We start from the raw sequence: 25,487 nt of genomic DNA on the forward strand, positions 1-25,487 counted from the left end.
GCAGAAGAGCCAATGGCTGCTGTGAACGGACATGGAAACGCCTTTCAGCCAAAAAGGAAAAAGGAACATCATCCTCTCCACGGAAATCTTTAGTAAAAGGCGAAAGATTTATGCGGCCTGAAGGGAAACCAGAATATGAAAAAGGAACACAGGAGTGCCTGCCTCTCAGAAGCAGGTGGTCGCTGGGGAGATCTAAGGAAGATCTTTGTTCTCAGTTATCTCAGCTTAATTTTGTCGAATGTGAGGGCGATCTGGCTGCGACATCTGTCACCCCATTGATCGCCAGGGTTGATTCGGCTGATCTGGCTGGCTAGGCGGGTGTCCCCTTCCTCCCTCACCGCTCCATGTGCGTCCCTCCCGAAGCTGCGCGCTCGGTGGAAGAGGACGACCATCCCAGATAGAAGGAGTGTACCGTTCTTCGGTCAAGGGTATACGATAGCTGCGCTCCCCTGCTAGAACCTCCAAACAAACAAGCTTAATTTTGTCTAAGAAACAGCCCTCAAGTTTTAGTGTAATGATTTTAGGAAGAAGTAGCATCTTATACAAGGGACGTGATGGCACTGTGGGTTAAACCACAGAAGTCTCTGTGCTGTAAGGTCTGTAGATCTTCAGCTGTAAGATCAAAACCATGTGGCGTAGTGAGCGCCCATCACTAGTCCCAGCTCCCGCCAACCTAGCAGTTCGAAAGCATGCAAAATGCGAGTAGATAAATAGGGACCATCTCGGTGGAAAGGTAACGGCGTTCCATGTCTAAGTCGCACTGGCCATTTGACCACGGAAGATTGTCTTCGGACAAAAACGCTGGCTCTATGGCTTGGAAACGGGGATGAGCACCGCCCCCTAGAGTCGAACACGACTGGACAAAAATGGTCAAGGGGAACCTTTACCTTTTTATCATCTTATACATGGAAAAATACGGTAACTTTTGGAAGTGACTTGGCGCAGATGAGAAACCACCAGAAACATTAACTCTTGTGCAATGTCACCTACCTCAGTCTTCTTTTAGAGGTGGGCACGAAGTGCTTTGTCATGCTTTGTATGTGTTCAGCCTGGAGGCATGCGGTGCAGCATGGCCTCTCCCAGTTTGAAGAGACCCTTGGACACCAGGCTGAGGCAAAGAGGCAGTCCCGAAACCAGCAAAATCAGGGAGCTGGACAGGGGACGGATCTAATTTGTCTTCAGCATGGAAGGGATTGTCACTCTCGAATTGGCCTTCTCAGCCACACTAAACACTGTGTCAAGATCTCTATTCAGAGCACATTACCATAGTCTCTTGAGACTGAAGGATGCCTAAATATCAGCTGAGGAATGAAGGCTCCATCTCAGATAGGATAACTCTCCATAGAGACAGAGGAAGCGGCTAGAAGGGGTTAAGCTATGTGGGAGCCGCAAGGCATTAGTCATCCGGTAGCTTCCTGACAGGTACCCTGTCTAGAGTGTAACACACGGAGACTGTGTGTTCCTTGAAAAACTAAGCGCTTCCACCGGCTCCCTCCATCTTCATGGAAACACATCATGTTTTTCAACATTAACGTGTGGTATAAGAACAAGACTTCCATATTTGTGACGCCTTAACAATTCCTGACGCCTTTTCTTTCCTCTTCTACAGTTTCTCTTTCTCTGTGTATGGCTTTTATTATCTAAATTGCTTATATATTTTTATTGTACTTTTTATGGTTGTTAGCTGCCTAGAGTGGTCCTGACCTGACCAGAGAGGCGGGATATAAATAAAATAAATAAAAATAAAATAAAATAATATTTTTTGGACAACAACCTCAGTCCATAAGTGATGGAGGTGACAGAATGTGGGGCTCAGTCTCGAGAGACTAAATGCTGTATTCATGGTTGGCTATGGAAATATACTGAGAGAGAGAGAGAGAGAGAGAGAGAGAGAGAGAGAGAGAGACTGGTATCTGGTTTCACACTAGAATCAACCCCTGCAGGAATAAATGTCAGCTGTGACGGACTACCACAGACTCAAACAACCATACGCATAGGCATCCTTCAGTCTCGAGAGACTATGGTAACATGCTCTCATTGAGGAGTGTTCTCTCCAGAGCATGGAGACTGGGTAAAGTAATATGGAGGATAGGCTGTTACCCAAGCAGCAGATCCCCCCTCTCCACATTGCTGAAATGGTCCATTGGAAAGGCAAGAGCCAATACAACTTGTTCCAGCAACGTCACAGGAGTTGGCAGAATGACACAAACTGCCTTTGGGACTCCAGATCCAGATTTTGCCTCTAGGTTAACTCCTGAAGTCTTTTCCATGAGTGGATATAGCCACAAGGCAGTGGAGGTTTGAAATCAAAGTTTTAACGGCGCGCAGTCCAGGGACACCCTCATTTAAAGTAGAAAGCCCCACCCCCTAGACCAGTGGTCCCCAACCTTGGGCCTCCAGATGTTCCCCCAGAAGCCTTCAGCACCACCTCTGCTGGCCAGGATTTCTGGGAGCTGAAGTCCAAGAACATCTGGAGGCCCAAGGTTGGGGACCACTGCCCTAGACCATGCGGTGAGGAAGACCAAAAGAAAGCCCAGCAAACACACACACACAAACACACAAACACACAAACACACACACACACACACACAAACACACACACAGAAACTCCTCAGCAAAATATCCATGCAGACATACCTAGCCTTCAGCCTCAGATTCCTAGGGAAAAGGGCAAACAACCAAGGGGTGTTATAAAGTTTCATAGTGCTCCGAGGTCCTTCTTTCAGTGTCATTATTAATCCAGCTTGTAGGTTTTTCCCTATTGTTCAACAGTGTTTTCGTAATGTTGACACCACTCCTTCAATATCTCATACACTTGAACATCCTTTTAGGGTTGCCATAACGTACACAAACTTTTTCATGATCTTTCGTGCAAATAAGCTCAATATTATCCACACTCATCCTGTCAGCATCCCTTCTGCATAATCATGGCTCATCCAAAGAGGCCTTATTCCAGTTTAAATATTTATTTAAATTTCAAGGCAATTCTTGGAAAATGATAAATTTAGACTCATGTTAAAACTATCTCAGCAAAACCTTAGTTGTGAAATATTTTTTAAAAATCACAGAACAGAAGCCAGGGAATTACACGCATCACATCCTCCTTTGACAATTATCTTAAAACACATGAAAGAGTTCACTCACAGCACCACCCCTGTTAACTATCTCCTTATTGTTGTAAAATGCTATCAGGAAGGTGGCTTTTGTGTATCTTTTGGAGGAAAAGAAGATTTCCGTGGAGGGGATTCTCACATTTGAGGGCACCATAAAGTCTGTTGTCTTACATGCATTCACAGATTCATAAAGGTATAATTCGAAAACTAGGCTCTCACTGTGGCATGAACCTCTCTCTTCAGTCTCTTCTCAAGACAAGACAGGTTGATGGGGTTTAAGGAGATAAGGACCCAACTGTGAAGCTTTTCCCACATTCTTCATACTGATAAGGTTTTCTCTCCCATATGAATTTGTGGATCTACACGGTTTGCCTTCTGGCTGAACTTTTCCCCACATTCATTGCACTGATGGGACTTTTCTCCGGTATGAATTTGCTGGTGTACTTGAAGATCACTCCTCTGGCAGAAATATTTCCCACATTTGTTACAAAAATATGGTTTCCCCCCTGAATGCTAATGTACTTTAAAAGCAGCGGAATGACTCCAGCATTTTCCACATTAATTGCACACATAGCGTTTTTCTCCTGAATGAATTTGTTGATGTAGTACAAGATTTGACTTCCAGGTGAACTTTTTACCACATTCATTGCACTGATGGGGTTTTTCTCCCGTATGAATTTGCTGGTGTACTTTAAGAACACTGCTCCGACAGAAAAATTTCCCACATTCTTTACAAGAATATGGCTTCTCCCCTGAATGGGAGCGCTGATGTACTCTAAAAGTTGAGGGGTGACTGAAACATTTTCCACATTCTTTACACTTATAGGGTTTCTCTCCCGTATGAATTCGCTGGTGTACTTGAAGATCACTGCTTTGGAAGAAACATTTTCCACATTCTGTACAAGAATATGGTTTCTCCCCTGCATGACGGCGTTGATGTACTTTAAAATTTGAGGAATGGCTGAAACATTTTCCACATTCTTTGCATATATAGGGTTTCTCTCCTGTATGAATTCGCTGATGTACTTGAAGATTCGAAATGCACGTGAAGGCCTGTCCACAATCATGACATTTGTATGCTTTGTATCCCGTGTGTATACTTTGATGTTTTTTAAGTTCTGAACGTCTCTTGAAGCTCTTGCCACACTCTATGCACTTACAGACTTTCTCTTCAGAATGCATTGGTTGAGGTGCTTCAAGGTCAGAACTAAAGCATTTGTGTTTCTCCCCTGTGTGAAATCTTGTATCTTCTCGGCTCCATCTGAAACTTTCTCCATCCTCCAAACAGTGACACAGATTTATCTCGGCATGACATGTTGGACATTTCACTGGACTTTTCCTCAGAGGGATGTTTTGTTGATTCTCTGAGCTTTGAAGAGCACTGATGCTCCTGTTTGTTGTTTCCCCCATTTTGTCTTCAGAGGCAAGGCCACTCGGATATCTGTGAGATATGTCTCTCCTCTGGTCTGCCTGATTCTGCTTCAGTGATTCGTATCCTTCCCAACAGTTCTCATTTTCATCCTTCCCTCTTTCTGGCAATGTCCATTGGAGTCTTGCTTCCTTCTCTTTTGCCACATCTGCTTGAAGAAGAGAATTAATAGTGAATCGAAGATCTTGTGGGTTTAAGGGGGAAAAGGTGCCAGAGAAGAACGTTTATTGCATTCAACGACCTGCTTTGTATTCAGGAAATCTTTCTCATATTCCTTTCCTAAAATTTTTAGGTTTAGCTAAAGACACAAGAGGTTCATTGGCTATCAAGTGAACGTAATAACCTGAAAGACAGGAAGAAAATTCAAAAAGAACTTGATAAGCTCAATCATTGGGCTGAAAACAACAGAATGAACTTTCACAGGGATAAGGGCAAAGTTCTCCACCTAGGGTAAATAAACCCCACAAATGAACAGTTACAAAATGGGGGATACTTGGCTCAGTAATATTATTAGTGAAAAGGAATTTGGAATTGTTGTAGTTCATATGCAGAATATGAACCAAGAGCGCAAGCTGGCTGCATAAAAAGGCAAATGTTATTTTATTCCGCAAGGATAGTCTCCCAATCCCGTGAGGTACTAGTTCTCCTCTATTCAGCACTGGTTAGGCCTCATCTTGAGTTCCGGCTCCGGTTTCTGGACACTGCACTTTAAGAGTGATGCCAAAAATCTGGAGCCAGTTGAGAAGAGAGCAACAAAAAGTGAAGAAATTGTTGAAACTAATTTATAAGGAAATATGTGATATATTTGGAAAAGATATCGAATTTAATGCTAAAATTTTGACAATGTAAATTTGGATTATTATTCGAAGGAATTGGTCAACAATTTTATGACAAGTGCAACAATATCAACAGCTAGGTTTGAAAAAAAATTATATTAAATTAGAAGATTGATATAGTGAAGTATGGGACATCGCATTAAGTGGTAAATTGACTACTGAACTTAAGATGAAAAGAGGGGAAATAAGTTCTAACATCTTTTATGTTATTTGGGGTAGATTTGTTGAATTTATATTAGTGAAAGGAAAGGGGAAAGCCTCTAAACAACAATCTATACAATTTTGGAAAAGAAATCTGCAATAAAAATTATACAGGGGGGTCCCGTGAGTATGGGGTGCATGTTAGAATGTAGTATCAAACAGCACTATCATTTATATTTTTGTATTTTTGTATTTTTGTTCTTGTAATTGTAATAAATGTAACACATAAATAAATATAACAAATACATAAAAACATAATACATAATACATCATACATAATACATAATACATAAATAAATAATTTTTTGTTTTAAAATAAACTTTTTTTACAAAAAAGAGAAGAGAGCAACAAGGGTGATCAGGAGATTGGAAAACCAAGCCCTAGGAGGAAAGACTCTCTCTCTGTATATACCTTCTAGATTCCGAAGGGCCTGTATAAGGGGAAAAAAATAATCATCTGCTTCATCCTCTTTTTGGTTGGCTCCTACTTGTAGCTGCTTCTGTTCATCCTTAAGAGAAGCCTCTCCTTCCATGGGTGTTGATCAAAGGTGAACCTTCATCTGTCACCTTTAACAACAGAGCAGAAGCTTTTTAGAGTAACAGTCGGGACACCAGCCCTAACCTCAGTCATGAGTTCCATTGCCTTCGAAGGGAGAATCTAAGTCAGCTATTTTTAGATGGAAGTCATGATGCTACCACCTTACCCAATTAAGAGAAAATAATAAGGATGTGGCATTTGGATATCCTGTACTCCAACACCCCAAATTATCCCAGAATTCCTCCTCTGGAGGAATTTCTGGTAGTCCTAGTCTACAATTTCAGACACCTTCAATTTCTAGACCTCAGGGCCTAGTCTTCAGAGGCTGCACTATAGGTCTCCAGTTCCTGACCCCCAAATCCCAGGGCACGGTAGTTCTTGGAAGGCAGTGTCTATACCATCACCTCTGCTGGCCAGGATTTCTGGGAGTTGAAGTCCAAGAACATCTGGAGGCCCAAGGTTGTAGACCACTGGTCTATAGAAACAAAAGAGCTGTAAGATTACACCCAGGAGGCATTGCAACAGGAAATGAATGATGCAAGAAGCCCTGCTAGAGATGAAGAAAATACATGTGTCTTAAGGTTTGTGTCTCTGAAATAGAAATCTTAGATTCAGGAATTCTGGGAACTGGCATCCAAAAAAATTCCGAAGGGGATATCCCTAGAAGAGAACCCTCTCTCCAGCCCCACCACAAGGATGTGGTACATAGAGACCGTCTCCCTCTGGCAAAATTCACCCATTGCAAAATTATCTTCTCTGTTTCACCATTTGTTCTCTCTTAGAAGCCCCATATTTTTCTCTTATTTACCAAGGTGACGCCCAAATGCCGAGGAAAGCTCACCATCCAGCTACAAAGAAGCAGAAAGTTTGGGGGAAAGGAATCAAAAGCGGACTCACCCAGTGGGAGAATTTCTAGCAGCCAGAAAGAGAGCAAAAGCCAGCACCCATATCTGGCTAAGGTTCTGATGGTGGTCTGGAAGTCTGTGTTTCCTTCTGCTGGTGACTCATTACTAATTGCAACTCTTCTCTTTTTCCTTTTATCATGCCCACATTCCCACCTTGAAATTTAACCACCTGTCAAGAATTACCCTACGTTCTGCAAGGAAGTCTGGAGTTTGTAGTTCAGAGCAAAAGAGAGATTCTTGTATGAAGAAAATATATTATCTAAGGGAAAAAACATTTGAGAAGGTTTTTTTTCCTCTGATGTCTTCATTTTCACATTTTTATCACTAACCTTCTGGTCTTTATTCATTCATTTCCTCAGCTTCCACATGTTGTCCATGTTTGAGGGGATTTCAAAAATTAAAGAGCACAAACGCGCGCAATGGCTTAAATCCTTTGGCTTAGTGTAGTAAGTTGTGCTAGAGTAGGCCCATTGAATCAGTAAGGTTTTGGTGAGTCAACTGGACAAGTTCCATTGATTCAAGTGGTCCTACTCTAGTAGTCTAGTTGTTGCTTCCTTTGCTAAAACAAGGAGCAACTCAAGTAGATCCATCTGAATCCATTGGCCCTACAGAGGAGTTGACTCTCCCGATCCCCACTTGCTTCAACGAGCCACACTCGTGCAACCTATGATGTAAAGCAACAGAATTTCAGCCATCCACTGTAAATTGCGATTGACATTTCAGTTCTGGTCACAGACTGTTTCCCAAGGTAAGTAGGCAAATACCAACCAGCATGCTATGCCTTTCCCCAGAGAAGGTTCTCAGCATGTTCTGGGCTCAGTATGTTTAGCTCACTCCGGCAGTTGTTGTTCTTGTAGTAGTTGTAGTTATTGTTATCTGTTTCACCCTCATGGCAACATGTTGAATTAGAGACCTCCTGCATATGTTCACTCCCACTTGTGGCAGCACCTGCTTCTTCAGATCATCACCTTGCTTGGTTTCATGGTAGGGAAGGGTAGAAGTGTGTTAAGATGAGCAAAATCTGAATACAGGACGTTTCTAGGCCATTGGTTCTTCCTCCCTCTTTTCTATTTCAGTGGCGGCCATTCACCTTCTCTGCATGATGCAGCTGTGAAGGGCCCATCTGCACTGACCATGGATTTCACTCCTCTTGTGCCGGTGAGAGAAGATACCCTTTCACCTGGGTTCATATGATGCTGGGCTAAAGCTAGTTTCACTCTGGCTAAAAGAAAATCAGCGTGGTGCATAATCCGCTTGTGTGGGCCCACTACTGCACCGATTCACGTTGATCCCTGCACTTTCTGAGAACGTCGATTGTAATGCTTTCATTGTGTAACTTTGAGGAAGTAATTAAAAACATGGCTTTACAGGGAGACTTTTCACACTGGCCCCAGCTGACCACCTTCCCCCGCTTGTTTTCTTTCCCCTCCTCTTCTGCCCTCCCCTCTTTTCCTCCGTCCACTCTGTGATTAGTCGGTGCCATCTGTTTTTTTTTTGGGGGGGGTGTTGGGTTATTGCTGTTGGCTTTAATATCTCTATTTTTATTTTTGTTTTCTAATTTATGAGTTGTAACCCGCCCAGAGTAGTGCTGTGATACTAATGGGAGCAGAATACACATTGAATGACAGTTTTTACATTTTGATGTCAGGGTGTAGTGCAATCAATAAAATCTCTTTAAATAATTGTAAACATTTCAAAATGCAAAATAAAAATATTTTAAAATATTGTAGCATCTTAAAGGCGAGCTTGTTTCCATTCATGGATGGAAATACTCTTTCTCGGGCATGTGGGCATGTGGTCTAATCATGATATGCCATCTGTATTTAGAAACATCCCCCATGATGGTTGGTGTGGGCGTCATGACCAGGTGAAGAAAGAGCCAATATACTAAGTGGCAAACTACCCTTAATATAGGGAGGGAGAATGTGTATTACTTAAAACACAAAGAGTTGTTTCTAGCGCATCAAGTATTACAGAGAACTAGCTTATTAAAGAATAGGTGATCCTTTTATAAACATACAATTTGCAACCTTTCATGGGTAAAACCCATTTCTTCAAAGCAAGTACCAAAGGTACAAAAATGGTACAGTGGTGCCTTGCACAATGATTGCCTCACACAACGATAAATTCACACAACGATGGCTTTTCCTGAAAAATTTGCCGCCTCACACAACGATGTTTCCTATGGGGAATTTTTGCACAACGATGTCCTTTTTTGCTCCTGTAAAAGTGCCTTAAACTGTTTGAAAAGTGTTTTAAATGCTTGCTATTGTTAGCCCACCTCCTGAAACCTATGCAAACTTAATGTGGTGTTGTTCTGAGGCGTCCTTAATTTTTGGTGATTTTTTGTTTTTTCTCTCATTGAAATGCAATAGAGTTCCATGAGAGAAAAAACAAAAAATCACCAAAAATTAAGGACGCCTCAGAACAACACCAAATTAAGTTTGCATACGTTTCACAAGCTGGACTATCGATGCCAAGCATTTAAAACAGGGTTCAAACAGTTTAAGGCACTTTTACAGGAGCGAAAAGGGACATCGGAAAGAGCTTCAAAAGCAGGGAAACGGAGATTAAAGAGCCCTTTCCGATGTCCCTTTTTGCTCCTGTAAAAGTGCCTTAAACTGTTTGAAAAGTGTTTTAAATGCTTGCTATCGTTAGCCCACCTCCTGAAACCTATGCAAACTTAATTTGGCGTTGTTCTGAGGCGTCCTTAATTTTTGGTGATTTTTTGTTTTCTCGACTGAAAGCCATTGGACGGAGCAGGGGAGAGGTGCCCAGTGGGATGATTTCAATGTAGATTAGACTGTGCCCCTCCTTTATGCTCCATCGGGGATGATCTTGAAGAGATGGACACCCCCTGAGTTACCGGGACCTTGGAATAACATTTATAGTAACTCTTTTTCATTTGATGGTCGGAAACCCCTTCCAGACCTCTTGGGAGAAGGAGAGAAAGCACGCTTACCCGTTCAGGACAGTTGTTCATTACTTTGATGCACAAATAAATGTTCCACATTTTTCACTGCAGCCTGTGTTGCCTGACGTTATTGTGAAACTACCAGATCCTACTGCTGAAGCCTCTCAGTGAGCCAGACCCTCTTCATCTTTATTTAGTCCTGCAGAAACACACTAGAATTTGTGTATGTAGTCTACACCTGTTATCTTCAGCTCCAGCCTCCATTTTCCTCCCCCTTCTGCCCTCTTCATTATTGAAGAGCCGCGTGTCACATCTGTGCTCCTTCTCAACCTCGCCCGCCTTCAGGAGAGTCTCCTTCCCGTAGTCCAGGTACTTCTGCAGCCACTTGATCCAGTCTCCCTCCAGGACATTCTTCTGGCCCTCAGTCCAGACTTGGTCGGCCTCCCACCATCTCTTGGTCACCTGAGCTGTGGAATCAGTGGCCGTCCAAGTGAGAGTCTCCTTGTCTCCAGGCTGAGGAAATCCTTCCCGTCAAAGCCGAGCTGGGAGTGGCCCTCTTTGCGTCCATCATTGCCAAGTTCACAGCCGTGTATCCGTTGCCAGACATGGAGCCCTGGGAGACAGAGAGAAAGACACTCTCTGTCTTTCTCTTGCCTTTTCACAACGCAAACCAGAACTGTCACACCTTTATTCAGCAGAACAAGAGGGACTCAAAAGGCATCGAGCCATGTGAGACGCCAATTTCAGTGGGTGAGGAGAATGTCAGTTGTGATCCAATACATACAGAGGGAACCAGGTTGCAGAAAGCCAGCCATGTTGTAGGAGAATTTATTTATTTATTTATTTATTTCATTTCTATCCCGCCTATCTGGCCAAATTCGACCACTCTAGGCGGCTTACAATCCACAATAGTAAATATTAAAACCATTACAAATACACAAAAATAGAGATCATAGGAGTACAAAAGAAAAGGTCGTCAGGAATTAACTGTTGGAATTAGCTGTTGGGAAGGCCTGCTTATACATAAATGTTTTTAGTTGTTTTTTAAAAGTGCCCAGCGAGGGGGCCGCACGTATCTCAGGAGGCAAGTTGTTCCATAGGCGAGGAGCCACCGCCGAGAAGGCCCGATTTCTGGTCTTTTCCTTCCGGGCCTCTCTCGGCGTCAGGCTCCTCAGCCTTACCTCCTGGCTTGCGCGGGTGACACGGGTAGATCTTGGTGGGAGGAGGCGTTCCGCCAGATATTGAGGTCCTAAACCGTTTAGGGCTTTATAAGTAAGCATCAGTACTTTGAAGTCGATGCGGAATCGGATGGGCAGCCAATGCAATGCGGCCAGAGTGGGGGAGATATGTTGGTATCTTCTCACTCCACTGAGTAGCCTGGCCGCAGCATTCTGCACCACCTGAAGTTTCCGCAGCAGCCTCAAAGGTAGCCCCACGTAGAGCGCATTACAGTGGTCTAATCTTGAGATTACAAGCGCATGTACCAAAGTAGTGAGGGCCCCCACGTCAAGGTAGGGTCGCAGCTGGGCTATCCGCCTAAGATGGAAAAATGCGGTACGGACCACAGACGCCACCTGGTTTTCCATAGTGAGCGCCGGGTCCAGATGGATACCCAAGCTGCGAACCCCATCGCTGACAGGCAGGGTCACGCCCCCAAAAATGAGGGAATCACCCAAATCCCCAGCTGTGGGAGCGCCCACCCTCAGTACCTCCGTCTTGTCCGGGTTCAGCCTCAGCCCGTTCTCCTGCATCCATTCCCGTACAGTCTCCAGGCAACGCTGAAGGGACAGAACGGCATCTCCTGCAGTTGGAAGGAAGGAGATGTAGAGCTGCGTGTCATCAGCATATTGGTGGCACCGAGCTCCACACCCCCTGATGACCCTCCCCAGCGGCCTCATGTAAATGTTAAACAGCATTGGGGAGATGATTGACCCCTGTGGAACCCCACAATTGAGGTTCCACGGGGCCGAGACATTCTCCCCAAGCTGGACTCTCTGGGGTCGGTCCTCCAAGAAGGAACGGAGCCAGGCAAATGCCCGGCCGCCTATTCCTAACTCGGTGAGCCTCCCCAGGAGGATACCGTGGTCAATGGTATCGAAGGCCGCTGAGATGTCGAGGAGGACCAGCAGAGACATTTTGCCCCTGTCGGCCTCCCTCAACAGGTCATCGCACAGGGCGACCAATGCCGTTTCTGTTCCATGGCGCGGAGAAGTAGAAAGCACACACAGACACAGTGTTCTACTGCTTTTTCCAAAACATCCACATTACTCTCTGATGTTTTGAACAACAAATAGCTGAGGAATACATATTGTATAATAATGTATACATTACTGAAACAGTGACGTCTACTTTAGCTCAGGCATGTCATGAGAATGGCTGATGGTTGGATTCCAAAAATTTCCTGTATGGAAAATTAGTATAGGGAAAACGCCCCAGAGGGAGACCACAGCTGTGATACAAGGAGATCTGCAAGTGCAATCTGAAGGCCTTAGGAATGGACCTCAACAGATCGGAAAACTTGACATCTTAGTGTTTAACCTGGAGGCAGGCAGTGCAGCATGGTATCTCCCAATTTGAAGAGACACTTTTTCAGCAGGCTGAGGCAAAACGCAGTCCCGAAACCAGCAAAATCATGGAGCTGGACAGGGGGCAGATTGTATGTGTCTTCAGCGTGGAAGGGATTGTTACTCTCGAATTGGCCTTCTCAGCCACACTAGACACTGTACCAAGATCTCTATTCAGAGCACATTACCATAGTCTCTTGAGACTGAAGGATGCCTACACATCAGCTGAGGAATGAAGGCTCCATCTCAGATAGGATAACTCTCCATAGAGACTGAAAAAGGGGCTAGAAGAGGCTAAATTCTGTGGGAGCTACAAGGCATTAGTCATCTGTTAGCTTCCTGACAGGTACCCTGTCTAGGACACAGGGTCTATAACACACAGGGAGACTTTGTGTTCCTTCAAAAACTAAGCCCTGCCACCGGCTCCCTCCATCTTCATGGACACACATCATGTTTTTCAACATTAAGGTGTTGTACAGGAATAAGACTTCCATATTTTTTGGACAACAACCTCAGTCCATAAGTGATGGTGGTGACAAAATGTGGGGCTCAGTCTCGGGAGACTAAATGCTGTATTCCTCCTTGGCTATGGAAACTCTCTCTCTCTCTGTGTGTGTTTTTGTGTTTGTGTGTGTGTGTGAGAGAGAGAGAGAGGGAGAGAGAGGGAGGGAGACTGGTATCTGGTTTCACACTAGAATCAACCCCTGCAGGAATAAATGTCAGCTGTGATGGACTACCACAGACTCAAACAACCAAGGGGTGTTATAAAGCTTCATAGTGCTCCGAGGTCCTTGTTTCAGTGTTATATTATTAACCCTGCTTGTAGGTTTTTCCTTATTTTTCAACAGTGTGTTTTGGTAATGTTGACACCACTCCTTAAATATCTCATACACTTGAACATCCCTTTAGGGTCCCCATAACTTACACAAACTTTTTCACGATCTTTCGTGCAAATAAGGTTAAAATTATCCACACTCATCCTCTCAGGATCCTTTTTGCATAATCATGGGTCATCCAATGAGGCCTTATTCCAGTCTAAATATTTATTTCAATTTCCAGGCAATTGTCATAAAATGATAAAATTAGACTCATGTTAAAAGTATCTCACCAAAACCTTAGGTTTGAAATATTTTTTAAAAATCACAGAACAGAAGGCAATTATCTTAAAACACATGAAAGAGTCCACTCACAGCACCACCCCTGTTAACTATCTCCTTATTGTTGTAAAATGCTATCAGGAATGTGGCTTTTGTGTATCTTTTGGAGGAAAAGAAGATTTCTGTGGAGGGGATTCCCACATTTAAGGCCACCATAAAGTCTTTTCTCTTACATGCACTCACAGATTCACAAAGGTATAATTTGACAGCTGTGGCATGAACCTCTCTCTTCAGTCTCTTCCCATGACAAGACAGGTTGATGTAGTTTAAGGAGATAATTTTGTGAGGATTTCAAAGTTTTCCATCTCTGTGCATCTGTCGATGTCTAATACGATGGGCTCTATAGCGGAAGATTTCCCCACATTCTTTGCACTGATAGAGAGATTCTCCTGAATGAATTTGTTTGTGTTCCCCAGGATCTGTGTTCAGACAGAAGCTTTTCCCACTTTCTTTACAATGATGCAATTTCTTCCCTGAATGTGAGTGTTGATGAAGTTTAAAATCTGAGAGCTGCTTGAATTTTTTGCCACACTCTTTGCATGTATAGAGTTTTTCTCCTGAGTCAATTGGTTGATGTACTGTGACGTTTGAGTATTTGGTGAACCTCTTCTTACATTCTTTGAACTGAACGGGTTTCTCTCCTTCATGATGTTTTCTGAAGGTTGACCCAACTGTGGAGATTTTCCTAGATTCTTCATACTGACAGGGTTTCTCTCCTGTATGAATTCGTTGATGTACTACAAGGTTTGCCTTCAGGCTGAACTTTTCCCCACATTCATTGCACTGATGGGTTTTCTCTCCCGTATGAATTCGCTGGTGCACTTGAAGATCACTGCTCTGGCAGAAACATTTCCCACATTCCTTACAAGAATAAGGTTTCTCCCCTGAATGCCGGCGCTGATGTACTTTAAAAGTTGAGGAACGACTGAAACATTTTCCACATTCTTTACACTTATAGGGTTTCTCTCCGGTATGAATTCTCTGGTGTACTTGAAGATCACTGCTCTGGCAGAAACATTTCCCACATTCTTTACACTTATAGGGTTTCTCTCCAGTATGAATTCGCTGGTGTACTTGAAGATCACTGCTCTGGCAGAAACATTTCCCACAAACATTACAAGAATATGGCTTCTCCCCTGAATGCCGGCGCTGGTGTACTTTAAATGCTGAGGAATGACTGAAACATTTCCCACATTCTTTGCATTTATAGGGTTTCTCTCCTGTATGAATTCGCTGATGTACTTGAAGATTCCAATTGCGTCTGAAGGCCTGTCCACATTCAGGACATTTGTATGCTTTCTCTCCTGTGTGTATTCTTTCATGTCTTTTAAGTTCTGGACTTCTGTTGAAGCTCATGCCACACTCTATGCACTTACAGACTTTCTCTTCAGAATGCATTGATTGAGGTGCTTTAAAGTCAGAACTAAAGAATTTGTGTTTTTCCCGTGTGTATTCTCTTATATCTTCTGGGCTCCATCTGAAACTTTCTCCATCCTCCAAACAGTGACACAGATTTATCTTGGCATGACATGTTGGACATTTCACTGGTCTTTTCCTCAGAGGGATGTTTTGTTGATACTCTGAGCGTTGAAGAGCACTGATACTCCTTTTTGTTGTTTTTCCCATTTCTTCTTCAGAGGCAATGCCGCTCGGATATCTCTGAGATCTGCCTCTCCTCTGGTCTTCCCGATTCTGCCTCAGTGATTCATTTCCATCCCAACAGTTCTCCTTTTCATCCTCCGCTCTTTCTGGCAATGTCCCCTGGAGTCTTACTTCCTTCTCTTTTGCCCCATCTGCTCGAAGGAGAGAATTAATAGTGAATTGAGGATCTAGGGGGAAATGGTGCAAAGAAGAAAGTTTATTGCATTCATCAGCCTTCTTTGTATTCAGAAATCTTTCTCATATTCCTTTCCTAAAATTTTTAGATTTAGCTAAAGGCACAAGAGATTCAGTGGGTATCAAGTGAACTGTAACACCCTGGAAGAAAGGAACAAAATTCAAAATGATCTTGATAACCATTGGGCTGAAAACAACAGTATGAAATAACTGCAAACCTCTCCACGTACTGTAGGGTAAAAAAACACATACAAATGAACAGTGACAAGATGGATAATTGGCTCTGTAATATTATGTTAGCGTTTCTTAGCACAAATCGTAGTTTTAGCAGAGTAATTCGCAGTCCAGGCAGTCCAGAAATAACTCACGCAACCTCCGGTAGCATTTCCTCCACCAACGTGTATTTACAGCAGTATTTACAGCAGTCTGGCAGCATAACATGTAGAAATGATCTTCAAGCAGGAAGATACAACTGACTGTACAACTCACACATATATACATATACAGAACCAATCAGATTACAGGTTGCATCATCCCTGAGTTGCATCAGCACTGCTGAGTCATTCTGACTTAGTTTTAACACATCTGTTCATTATGGATTCTCATTAATACACTCCATTCTGCTCAGGCCTGTAATTTTCCTTGACACCCCTCCTAATTTAAGGTCTGAGCAGAACATATACCCAACTTTTCAGTTATTTCCATGTGTTTCTGTATATTCCGGGGTTTTGTCAAAATGTCAGCTAAGTTCTTCTCTGATTCACAATCGTTTTGTTTAGTCGTTTAGTCATGTCCGACTCTTCGTGACCCCATGGACCAGAGCAGGCCAGGCCTTCCTATCATCCACTGCCTCCCGGAGTTGGGTCAAATTCATGTTGGTAGCTTCGATGACACTGTCCAACCATCTCATCCTCGGTCGTCCCCTTCTCCTCTTGCCATCACAGTTTCCTAATATCAAGGTTTTTTCCAAGGAGTCTTCTCATGAGATGGCCAAAGTACTGGAGCCTCAGCTTCAGGATCTGTCCTTCCAGTGAGCACTCAGGGTTGATTTCCTTTAGAATTGATAGGTTTGTTCTCCTTGCAGTCCAGGGGATTCTCAAGAGCCTCCTCCAGCACCACAATTCAAAGGCATGAATTCTTCGGCGGTCTGCTTTCTTTGTGGTCCAGCTCTCACTTCCATACATCACAACAGGAAAAACCATAGCTTTGACTATTCGGACGTTTGTTGGCAAGGTGATGTCTCTGCTTTTTAAGATGCTGTCAAGATTTGTCATCGCTTTCCTCCCAAGAAGCAGGTATCTTTTAATTTCGTGGCTGCTGTCTCCATCTGTAGTGATCATGGAGCCCAGGAAAATAAAATTTGTCACTGCCTCCATGTCTTCCCCTTCTATTTCCCAGGAGGTGATGGGACCAGTGGCCATGATCTTAGTTTTTTTGATGTTGAGTTTCAGACCATTTTTTGCATTCTCCTCTTTCACCCTCATTACAAGGTTCTTTAGTTCCTCCTCACTTTCTGCCATCAGAGTGGTATCATCTGCATAACGGAGGTTGTTGATATTTCTTCCGGCAATCTTAATTCCGGCTTGGGATTTCTCCAGTCCAGACTTCCGCATGATGTATTCTGCTTGTAAGTTAAATAAGCTGGGGGGCAATATACAGCCTTGTCGTACTCCTTTCCCAATTTTGAACCAATCAGTTGTTCCATATCCAGTTCTAAGTGTTGATTCTTGTCTCACATATAGGTTTCTCAGTAGATATATAAGATGCCCAGGTACTCCCATTTCTTTAAGAACTTGCCATAGTTTGCTGTGGTCCACACAGTCAAAGGATTTTGCATAGTCAATGAAGCAGAAGTAGATATTCTTCTGGAACTCTCTGGCTTTCTCCATAAACCAGCGCAAGTTAGCAATTTGGTCTCTCGTTCCTCTGCCTCTTCGGAATCCAGCTTGCACTTCTCGGAGTTCTCGGTCCACATATTGCTGAAGCCTACCTTGGAGGATTTTGAGCATAAACTTGCTAGCGTGTGAAATGAGTACAATTGTACGGTAGTTGGAGCATTCTTTGGCACTGCCCTTCTTTGGGATTGGGATGTAGACTGATCTTTTCCAGTCCTCTGGCCACTGTTGAGTTTTCCAAACTTGCTGGCATATTGAATGTAGCACCTTAACAGCGTCATCTTTCAAGATTTTAAAGAGCTCCACTGAAATGTCATCACTTCCACTGGCCTTGTTGTTAGACAAGCTTTCTAAGGCCCACTTGACTTCACTCTCCAGGATGTCTGGCTCTAGGTCAGCAACCACAGTATCTGGGTTGTCCGGGATATCCAAATATTTCTTGTCTAGTTCCTCTGTGTATTCTTGCCATCTCTTCTGCTTCTCTGAGGTCTCTCCCATTTTTATCCTTTATCATGTTAATCTTTGCACACCAAGATCTACCCGTGTCACTCGTGCGAGCCAGGAGGTGAGGCTGAGGAGCCCAATGCAGAGGGAGGCCCAGAAGAAGACAAGAAATCGGGCCTTCTCGGCGGTGGCGCCTCGCCTCTGGAACAATCTACCTCCTGGGATTCGCGGGGCTCCCTCGCTGGGTATTTTCAAGTATCAATTAAAGACATGGATGTTCCAGCAGGCCTTCCCACCAGACAATTCCTGACGTTCCTTTTCTTCCCCCCTCTACTGGTTTTCTATCTTTGTAAGGTTCTTATTATTTATGCTGTTTTATATATGTTTATTTTATTATTCTCTGCTTGTTAGCTGCCTAGAGTGGTCCTGAGTCGACTAGATAGGCGGGATATAAATTAAATAAATAAATAGATAAATAGATAAACAGATAAATAGATAAATAGATAAATAGTTCCTTTAATGTCTCCAATTTTCCTGAACAGATCTCTGGTATTTCCTTTTCGATTATTTTCCTCTATTTCTTTGCATTGTTCATTTAAGAGGGCCCTCTTGTCTCTCCTTGCTATTCTTTGAAAGTCTGCATTCCATTTTCTGTAACTTTCCCTATCTCCCTTGCATTTTGTTTCCCTTCTCTTCTCTGCTATTTGTAAGGTCTCATCGGACAGCCACTTTGCTTTCTTGCGTTTCCTTTTCTTTGGGATGGTTTTGTTGCTGCCTCCTGTACAATGTTAAGAGCCTCTATTCAAAGTTCTTCAGGCACTCTGTCCACCAAATCAAGTTCCTTAAATCTGTTCTTCACTTCCACTGTGTATTCATAAGGGATTTGGTTTTGATTATACCTGACTAGCCCAGTGGTTTTTCCTACTCTCTTCAGTTTAATCTTGAATTTTGCTATGAGAAGCTGATGATCAGAGCCACAATCAGCTCCAGGTCTTGTTTTTGCTGACTGTATAGAGCTTCTCCATCTTTGGCTGCAGAGAATGTAATCAATCTGATTACGGTATTGCCCATCTGGTGATTTCCATGTGTAGAGGTGCCTCTTGAAGTACTATTTCTCCTCTATTCAGCACTGGTTAGGCCTCATCTTGAGTTCCGGCTCCAGTTCTGGACACCCCACTTTAAGAGGGATGCCAACAAACTGGAACCAATTGAGAAGAGAGCAACAAGGGTGATCAGGGGACTGGAAACCAAGGGCTGGAAGAAAGACTCTCTCTATATATATATACCTTGTAGATTCTGAGGAGCCGCTGAAAGGAGAAAAGGAGCTTCATCTGCCTCATCCTCTTTTTGGTTGGCTCCTGCTTGTAGCTCCTTCTGTTCATCCTTAAGAGGCACCTCTCCTTCCATGGGTGTTGATCAAAGGGCGACCTTCATCTGTCACCTTTAACAAAAGAGCAGAAGCTTTTTAAAGTAACAGTTGGGACACCAGCCCTAACCTGAGTTATGAGTTCCATTGCCTTTGAAGGGAGAATCGAACTCAGCCCTTTATAGATGGAAGTCACAATGCTACCACCTTATCCCATTAAGAGAAAATAATAAGGATGTGGCATTTGGACTTCCTGCACTCCAACTCCCAAATTATCCCAGAATTCCTCCTATACAATTTCAGACACCTTCAATTTCTAGACCTGAAGGCCTAGTCTTCAGAGGCTGCACTATTGGTCTCCAGTTTCTGCCCCCCAAATCTCAGGGCACTGCACTTTTTGGAAGGCCCTGTCTATACCATCACCTCTGGTGGCCAGGATTTCTGGGAGTTGAAGTCCAAAAACATCTGGAGTCCCAAGGTTGGAGACCACTGGTCTCTAGAAACAAAAGAGCTGTAAGATTACGCCCAGGAGGCATTGCAACAGGAAATGAATGATGTAAGCAGCCCTACTAGAAATGAAGAAAATACATGTGTCTCATGGTGTGTGTCTCTGAAACAGAAATCTCAGATTCAGGAATTCTGGGAACTGGCATCCTAGAAAATCCGAAGGAGACATCCCTAGAAGAGAACTCTCTCTCCAGCCCTACCACAAGGATGTCGTACATAGAGACCGTCTGCCTCTGGCAATATTTGCCCATTGCAAAGTTATGTCCACTGTTTCACCATTTATTCCCTCTCAAAAGCCCCATATTTTTTCCTCTTACTTACCAAAGTGATGCCCAACTGCCCAGGAAAGCTCACAATCCAGCTACAGAGAAGCAGAAAATTTGGGAGAAAGAAATCAACAGAGGACTCACCCAGTGGGAGAATTTCTAGCAGCCAGAAACAAAGCAGAAGCCAGCCCCCATATCTGGCTAAGGTGGTGATGGTGGTCTGGAAGTCTTTGTTTCCTTCTGCTGGTGACTCATTACTAATTGCAACTCTTTTCTTCTCTTTTTCCTTTTATCCTGCCCACATTCCCACCTTGAAATCGAACCACCTGCTAAAATTTACCTTAGGATTTGCAAGGAAGTCTGGAGTTTGTAGTTCAGAGCAAAAGAGAGATTCAGGTATAAAGATGATCTTTTTTTCTAAGGAAAAAAACATTTGAGAAGGGTTTTTTTTCCCTCTGATGTCTTCATTTTCATATTTTCATCACTAACCTTCATGTTTTTATTCATTTTCTCAACTTCCACAAGTTGTCCATGTTTGAGGGGATTTCAAAAATTAAAGAGCACAAACGCATGCAATGTCTTAAATCCTTTGGCTTAGTGTAGTAAGTTGTGCTAGAGTAGGCCCATTGAATCAGTAGGGTTTTGGTGAGTCAACTGCATAGGTTCCATTGATTGAAGTGGTCTTACTCTAGTTGTTACTTCCTTTGCTAAAACAAGTAGCAACTCAAATAGATCCATCTGAATCCATTGGCCCTACAGAGGAGTTGACTCTCCCGATCCCCACTTGCTTCAATGAGCCACACTAGTCCAACATAGGATGTTAAGCAACAGGATTTCACCCATCCTCTGGAAATTGCCATTGACGTTTCATTTCTGGTCACTGTCTGTTTCCCAAGGTAAGTAGGCAAATACCAACCGGCATGCTGTGCCTTGCCCCAGAGAAGGTTCTCAGCATGTTCTGGGCTCAGTATGTTTAGCTCACTTCAGGATTTGTTGTTCTTGTAGTAGTTGTAGTTATTGTTATCTGCTTCACCCTCATGGCAACAGCTTGAATTAAAAGACCTCCTATGTTTAGATGAGCATAGTCTGAATACAGGCCTTTTCTAGGCCGTTGGTTCTTCCTCACTCTTTTCTATTTCAGTCACGGCCATTCACCTTTTCCTGCATGATGCATCCGTGAAGGGCCCAGCTGCACTGACCGTTGGTTTCACTCCCCTTGTGCTGGTGAGAGAAGATACCCTTTCACCTGGGGTTCACATGAGGCTGGGCTAAAGCTAATTTTACTCTGTCTGAATGAAAATCAGAATAGTGCACAATCCGCTTGTGTGGGCCCAGTAGTGCACTGATTCACTTTGATCCCTGCACTTTCTGAGAACGTCGATTGTAATGCTTTCATTGTGTTACATTGAGGAAGCAATTAAAGACATGGCTCTTCTGGGAGATTTTTCACACTGGCCTCAGCGGACCTCCTGGGGGGGGGGGTTGGGTTATTGCTGTTGGCTTTAATATCTCTATTTTTATTTTTATTTTCTAATTTATGATTTGTAACCCGTCCAGAGTAGTGCTGTGATACGAATAGGAGTGGAATAGAAGCTGAATGAATGAATGAATGAATGAATGAATGAATGAATGAATGAATGAATGAATGAATGAATGAATGAATGAATGAATGAATGAATGAAACTAGAAGGAAGATCAGCTAACCCCAAGGCTAATCTGGCATCAAAGCTCAGGTGTTCGCTTCCACTTGGCTGTGTCACCATCTCTGCCCTGCTTCCTCTGGATCCCGAAAGGACAATTGAACCCATGAGCCCCGGAAGGTGGACTGCACCCGCTCCCCTCTTCCAAGGGGGCTTCTTCAGTTATTGGTGGAGGGTGGATTCTCTGACCAAAGAAAAGGTAAGTCTGGAAATGGTCCACTGTTTCTGGGTCACCACGTGGAGGAACAAAGGGTGGTGGTGGGGAAATGGGGGTGTTGTAACCGATCCCTCTCCAAGCTGATCCCTTAATTCCCCTCCCCAGCCAGCCCAGGTGCTGCCGCTTTGAGCTACTTTGGAAGAAAGAGGCTTTCACTCCCTTGGTGGCCCTCCTGTTGCTTTCGTGCAAAGACAAGGAGAAAGTCAGAGCCACCCCCAAAATAATAATAATTAATCTTGTTTACATGTCATAACTGTGTATATCACCTTTCCCCTGATTTTTCTTAATTAAAAAAATAGCAGCATAGGCACCTAAGAAACATCCCATAACCCCAAGTAACCAATCCACCATCAGAACCCTATTTCTCAAACGGCACCAATTCTGTTATGCAGCTACACCAGCCTAAGGGGAATGGAAGACCCTCTAGCGAGGAGTGGGGTGTCCACAGGTGACCTTTAAAAGGCCTTGGAAGGCCACGCTTGCTGTGCTACTCCTATTTATTCTCCTCCTGAAATCAGTTCTGTTTACATAAAACAATACCAGGTGGTCTACTCTCCTCCATGGCCCCTAAAAGTAAAAGAAGTAAGAATGGATGGGGCTCAAAACATGACAAAATCCTCAACCTGTTTCGGAAGAAGCAAGTAGGCTGGGCTGAGCTGGTGTTCAAGGGGTTTGAACTGGGGACACATTTCACCTGCAGAGAGGGCTAGTGGGATCCTGGCTTCCAATTCCAAAATGGCAGGAGGTCTCCTTTTATTCGGGCTTCAGCAGTGCAAGGGGAGAGGTGCTACCCCCATGCTAATCCATGGTCAAAGTCCCACTCAAAAGGTTCAATGGGGGAGGAAACAAGACACACAACTCCCCCCCCCCGGAAGACCTCACTCATGGTGCCACAAGTCTTCTTACTGATGGCTCAGCGGATACAAAGTCTTGATTTTGAGGCCACTAAGAGAGATAAACATTTACGCCTGGTACAAGTTCCCCCCCCAAAGGCCTTCAAAGCAAGAAAATGTGATGAGGATCTGGGCCACATCTAGACCTGGAGGGGCTAGGTGAGAAGACACCTTCCCTGACCAGCTCCTTCCAGCTCCTGAAATCTGGCCTTGGGACACTGCCCGACCATCGCTGATTACACCCCTTGGATGGTCAAGTCTGTCAGCAAACACGGGTCCAAAAACACGTGTAAGCCTGGACAGAGAGCAATCAGGAGTTTGCACATGCTAAAATGGGCTGAGTGAGTCCAATCTCAGCTAGCCATGATACAACACCCCTTCTCACAGATCTGCCCACATAAGAACACCCTGGTACTCTCAGATATTATTATGAAAAGGTCAAGTGGGCTATATAGTCCTTAGACTTAACTTGCACCACTGACAGGACTCTAAGTAAGCTAGGCCGAGGCAGCACTCTCAGATGACCCTATGACAAGTGTACTGTTCAGAAAACCAATTGAGTTTTATAATCTTTATTTTATTAAAGAATAAGCATGTTACTAAGTATCAAAGCCAAATTAAACCAAAACAAATAAACTAGCATTGTGCTGTTTAGTTACAAAGATGTAGAGAGGCAAAGAAAACATGAAAAATAGAAAAGTGTTCAAAAACCTTACAAAAACACAAAAAGCCATTAAAAAGAATAAAAACAGTTCCAGTCCAGGAAATCATTAGTAAAAACAAAATAATCCAAGTAGGTTATAAAAAGGCTATAGTCCTCAGTGATCCTGTAGAACAAGAATCCTGTACTAAAAAGAAAAATTCAGTAAAATTCCCATTATCCTTAGAAAAGTCAAATCCAGTAAATGTACCATAGTCCTTACAAAATTACAAGAGCATAGTCCATATGGAGTATTCCAAGAAAAGAAGTCCATAAAGAATATTCCATAGAACAGTCCATAGAAAATAGTCCATGCATAGTCCTTAGGGAAAAATCCCATAAGTCCAAGGATAATCCAGTATAGTAAAGGTTAGTCCCATGTGTCACAAATGACTGAAGGATCGGTCTTGAAAGACAATGTCCATAGGCAAAAAGTTCCTTTTTCAAGAGAAACTGGCAAGGGCTTATCGCACCTTCCCACGATGTCATCCAATCAGAGTTCGTTACTAGGCAAACAGTCCTGTTGCACCACATGACTTCTTTCTCATACGCACCAGATGTTATTTGGGTTTTCTGTGGTTTCGCATAAAGTCACAACAATTCCCATCTAATCACACAGAGTCCTTTCTCAGGCTTTCAGAATAACATTCTCTCTGCTCACCTAGAAAACAACCTATCAGCATAGCAAAGTTACTGTATACAAAGAAACAAGATGGAACCTCTCTGGCTCATTTCTTAATTACAAAACCCATATGCCTTAAAAGATTTTAACTCAAAAACCCATCTCATCACAAAGTCTACAGCTGTTGTGGCTTTTCCAGGTCTGAGGGTGGAGCTGATGGCCTCCTGGGGGCCCCTGGTCCATCTTCAGAACATTGTTTACAAAGGAGCAAAGGATCTGAGGCTGAATCAAGATAAGCAGAACCCATAAATTATGTTCAAGGCCCTATATATGTTTAGAATGCATTATTCTAAAATACCTTGGAACTAACACGTCACTGTTTTGTTTGCTTGCTTCTCATATTAAGGGTCTCCTCATAACTGGAAGCCTTCAAGTGCAGCTTATTTAGCTTCCGGTGGAAGCCTGGCTGGAGAGAACTTTTAGGGGAAGAGGTGATAAGATCCTGGTCACTGTTGTTTCTTGTGGTTTCCAGATGCCGTTGCTAGAAAAGTCCCACAGACATCTGGAATTATTTTCATACGCAGACCCTGATAAAGTTGTTCTTCCCTAAGAACAAAGGCAGAGAATGTCAAGTGATCCAGCCATATTCTCGGTACAACACGCCTCCACCTGAGGGGGACTGGGCTTGGCACCCATGCTGCGGCACCATTTGCACGGTGAGGAGCGCACACCATCGGCAATCCACCAATGCAGAGTAGTTTGGCCCAGCACCCATGTGAGTTCAGCTGATTTGGGAAGAGAGTTTGTATTGGACAGTTAAGGCACGTTTCCAGAGCTAAGTCTATTTGACCCAATTATGAACGGTATTGAACAACATGTAATCAATAAAGATGAAGTGGTTAAAGTAAAGAAGATGTAATATTTCCCGCAAAAAATGAGGAGTTGTCAAAATTTGAAACTAAACCTGATCACAGTGATGTAGGATTTTGTGGTGTGACGTCCACTTCCTCGGACGTCCTCCTGCTATATTTTTATTGGCCTGACTTTACTAAAACTTCCTGCACAATAAAACGAAAAACAGGCGGCGATGTCTTCTTACCTTTATTAGGTGTCACGGCTTAGTTACAGTGACCTGAACATGGGTTTCCAGGTATGTGAAGTATTGAAAGATGAATTTTACTGGTGCCTTTGCCCCTCAGATACACACTGGCCCTGGAAGGATTTGAACCCAGGTCTCCAGAGACAGTGATGCTTCCTGGAACTGGCAAGATATAAGGGGAAGCCAAGCCAGTAGGGTTCTCCCGCTGAAGGGCTTACAAGACACGTGTCAGGCAATGGGGCATTCATTCGCACAACAGATTTCTCCTATGGGAGAGTGACAGGT

At 43.5% G+C, this 25,487-nt stretch overlaps 2 protein-coding genes, 1 long non-coding RNA gene and 1 other non-coding gene across 5 annotated transcripts; 1 reads left to right on the forward strand and 3 right to left on the reverse strand.

Moving 5' to 3' along the window:
- Window positions 1-26: 26 nt before the first annotated feature.
- Window positions 27-137, reverse strand: LOC144587679 (U5 spliceosomal RNA). The gene has a single exon (XR_013542839.1). It is a non-coding gene; the product is annotated as a U5 spliceosomal RNA (small nuclear RNA).
- A 2,810-nt stretch (window positions 138-2,947) lies between these two features.
- Window positions 2,948-6,143, reverse strand: LOC144587385 (uncharacterized). 2 transcript variants are annotated; one of them, XM_078387920.1, is made up of 2 exons: window positions 5,992-6,143; window positions 2,948-4,690 (listed from the first exon to the last, which is right to left on the reverse strand). In XM_078387920.1, the coding sequence occupies exons 1-2, from the start codon at window positions 6,110-6,112 to the stop codon at window positions 3,672-3,674; spliced, it is 1,140 nt and encodes a 379-aa protein (XP_078244046.1). In that variant the 5' UTR covers window positions 6,113-6,143; the 3' UTR covers window positions 2,948-3,671. The 2 variants fall into 2 exon arrangements, with proteins under 2 accessions (XP_078244046.1, XP_078244045.1); XM_078387919.1 differs by having other exon boundaries at window positions 2,948-4,693.
- A 7,386-nt stretch (window positions 6,144-13,529) lies between these two features.
- Window positions 13,530-20,085, reverse strand: LOC144587370 (uncharacterized). Its single transcript, XM_078387781.1, has 3 exons — window positions 20,027-20,085; window positions 19,119-19,273; window positions 13,530-15,450 (listed from the first exon to the last, which is right to left on the reverse strand). Exons 2-3 carry the CDS (start codon window positions 19,237-19,239, stop codon window positions 13,949-13,951), a joined length of 1,623 nt encoding a protein of 540 aa, XP_078243907.1. The 5' UTR covers window positions 19,240-19,273; window positions 20,027-20,085; the 3' UTR covers window positions 13,530-13,948.
- A 1,362-nt stretch (window positions 20,086-21,447) lies between these two features.
- On the forward strand, window positions 21,448-25,015 carry LOC140703945 (uncharacterized). The gene is made up of 2 exons (XR_013542605.1): window positions 21,448-21,870; window positions 24,636-25,015. It is a non-coding gene; the product is annotated as an uncharacterized LOC140703945 (long non-coding RNA).
- Window positions 25,016-25,487: the final 472 nt, after the last annotated feature.

This window comes from Pogona vitticeps, chromosome 2 (genome assembly GCF_051106095.1).
Source record: "Pogona vitticeps strain Pit_001003342236 chromosome 2, PviZW2.1, whole genome shotgun sequence".
Lineage (NCBI taxonomy): Eukaryota > Metazoa > Chordata > Lepidosauria > Squamata > Agamidae > Pogona > Pogona vitticeps.

What these genes read in the sequence shown, in the direction of transcription:
- LOC144587385 (XM_078387919.1), bottom strand. Translation starts at nt 6,112, where the DNA reads ATGGAAGGAGAGGCTTCTCTTAAGGATGAACAGAAGCAGCTACAAGTA. An exon ending in GGCCCTTCGGAATCTAGAAG is followed by an intron (nt 4,694 to 5,991) that starts GTATATACAGAG and finishes CTCTTCTTCAAG; the next exon opens with CAGATGTGGCAAAAGAGAAG.
- LOC144587370 (XM_078387781.1), bottom strand. Translation starts at nt 19,239, where the DNA reads ATGGAAGGAGAGGTGCCTCTTAAGGATGAACAGAAGGAGCTACAAGCA. An exon ending in GGCTCCTCAGAATCTACAAG is followed by an intron (nt 15,451 to 19,118) that starts GTATATATATAT and finishes TCCTTCGAGCAG; the next exon opens with ATGGGGCAAAAGAGAAGGAA.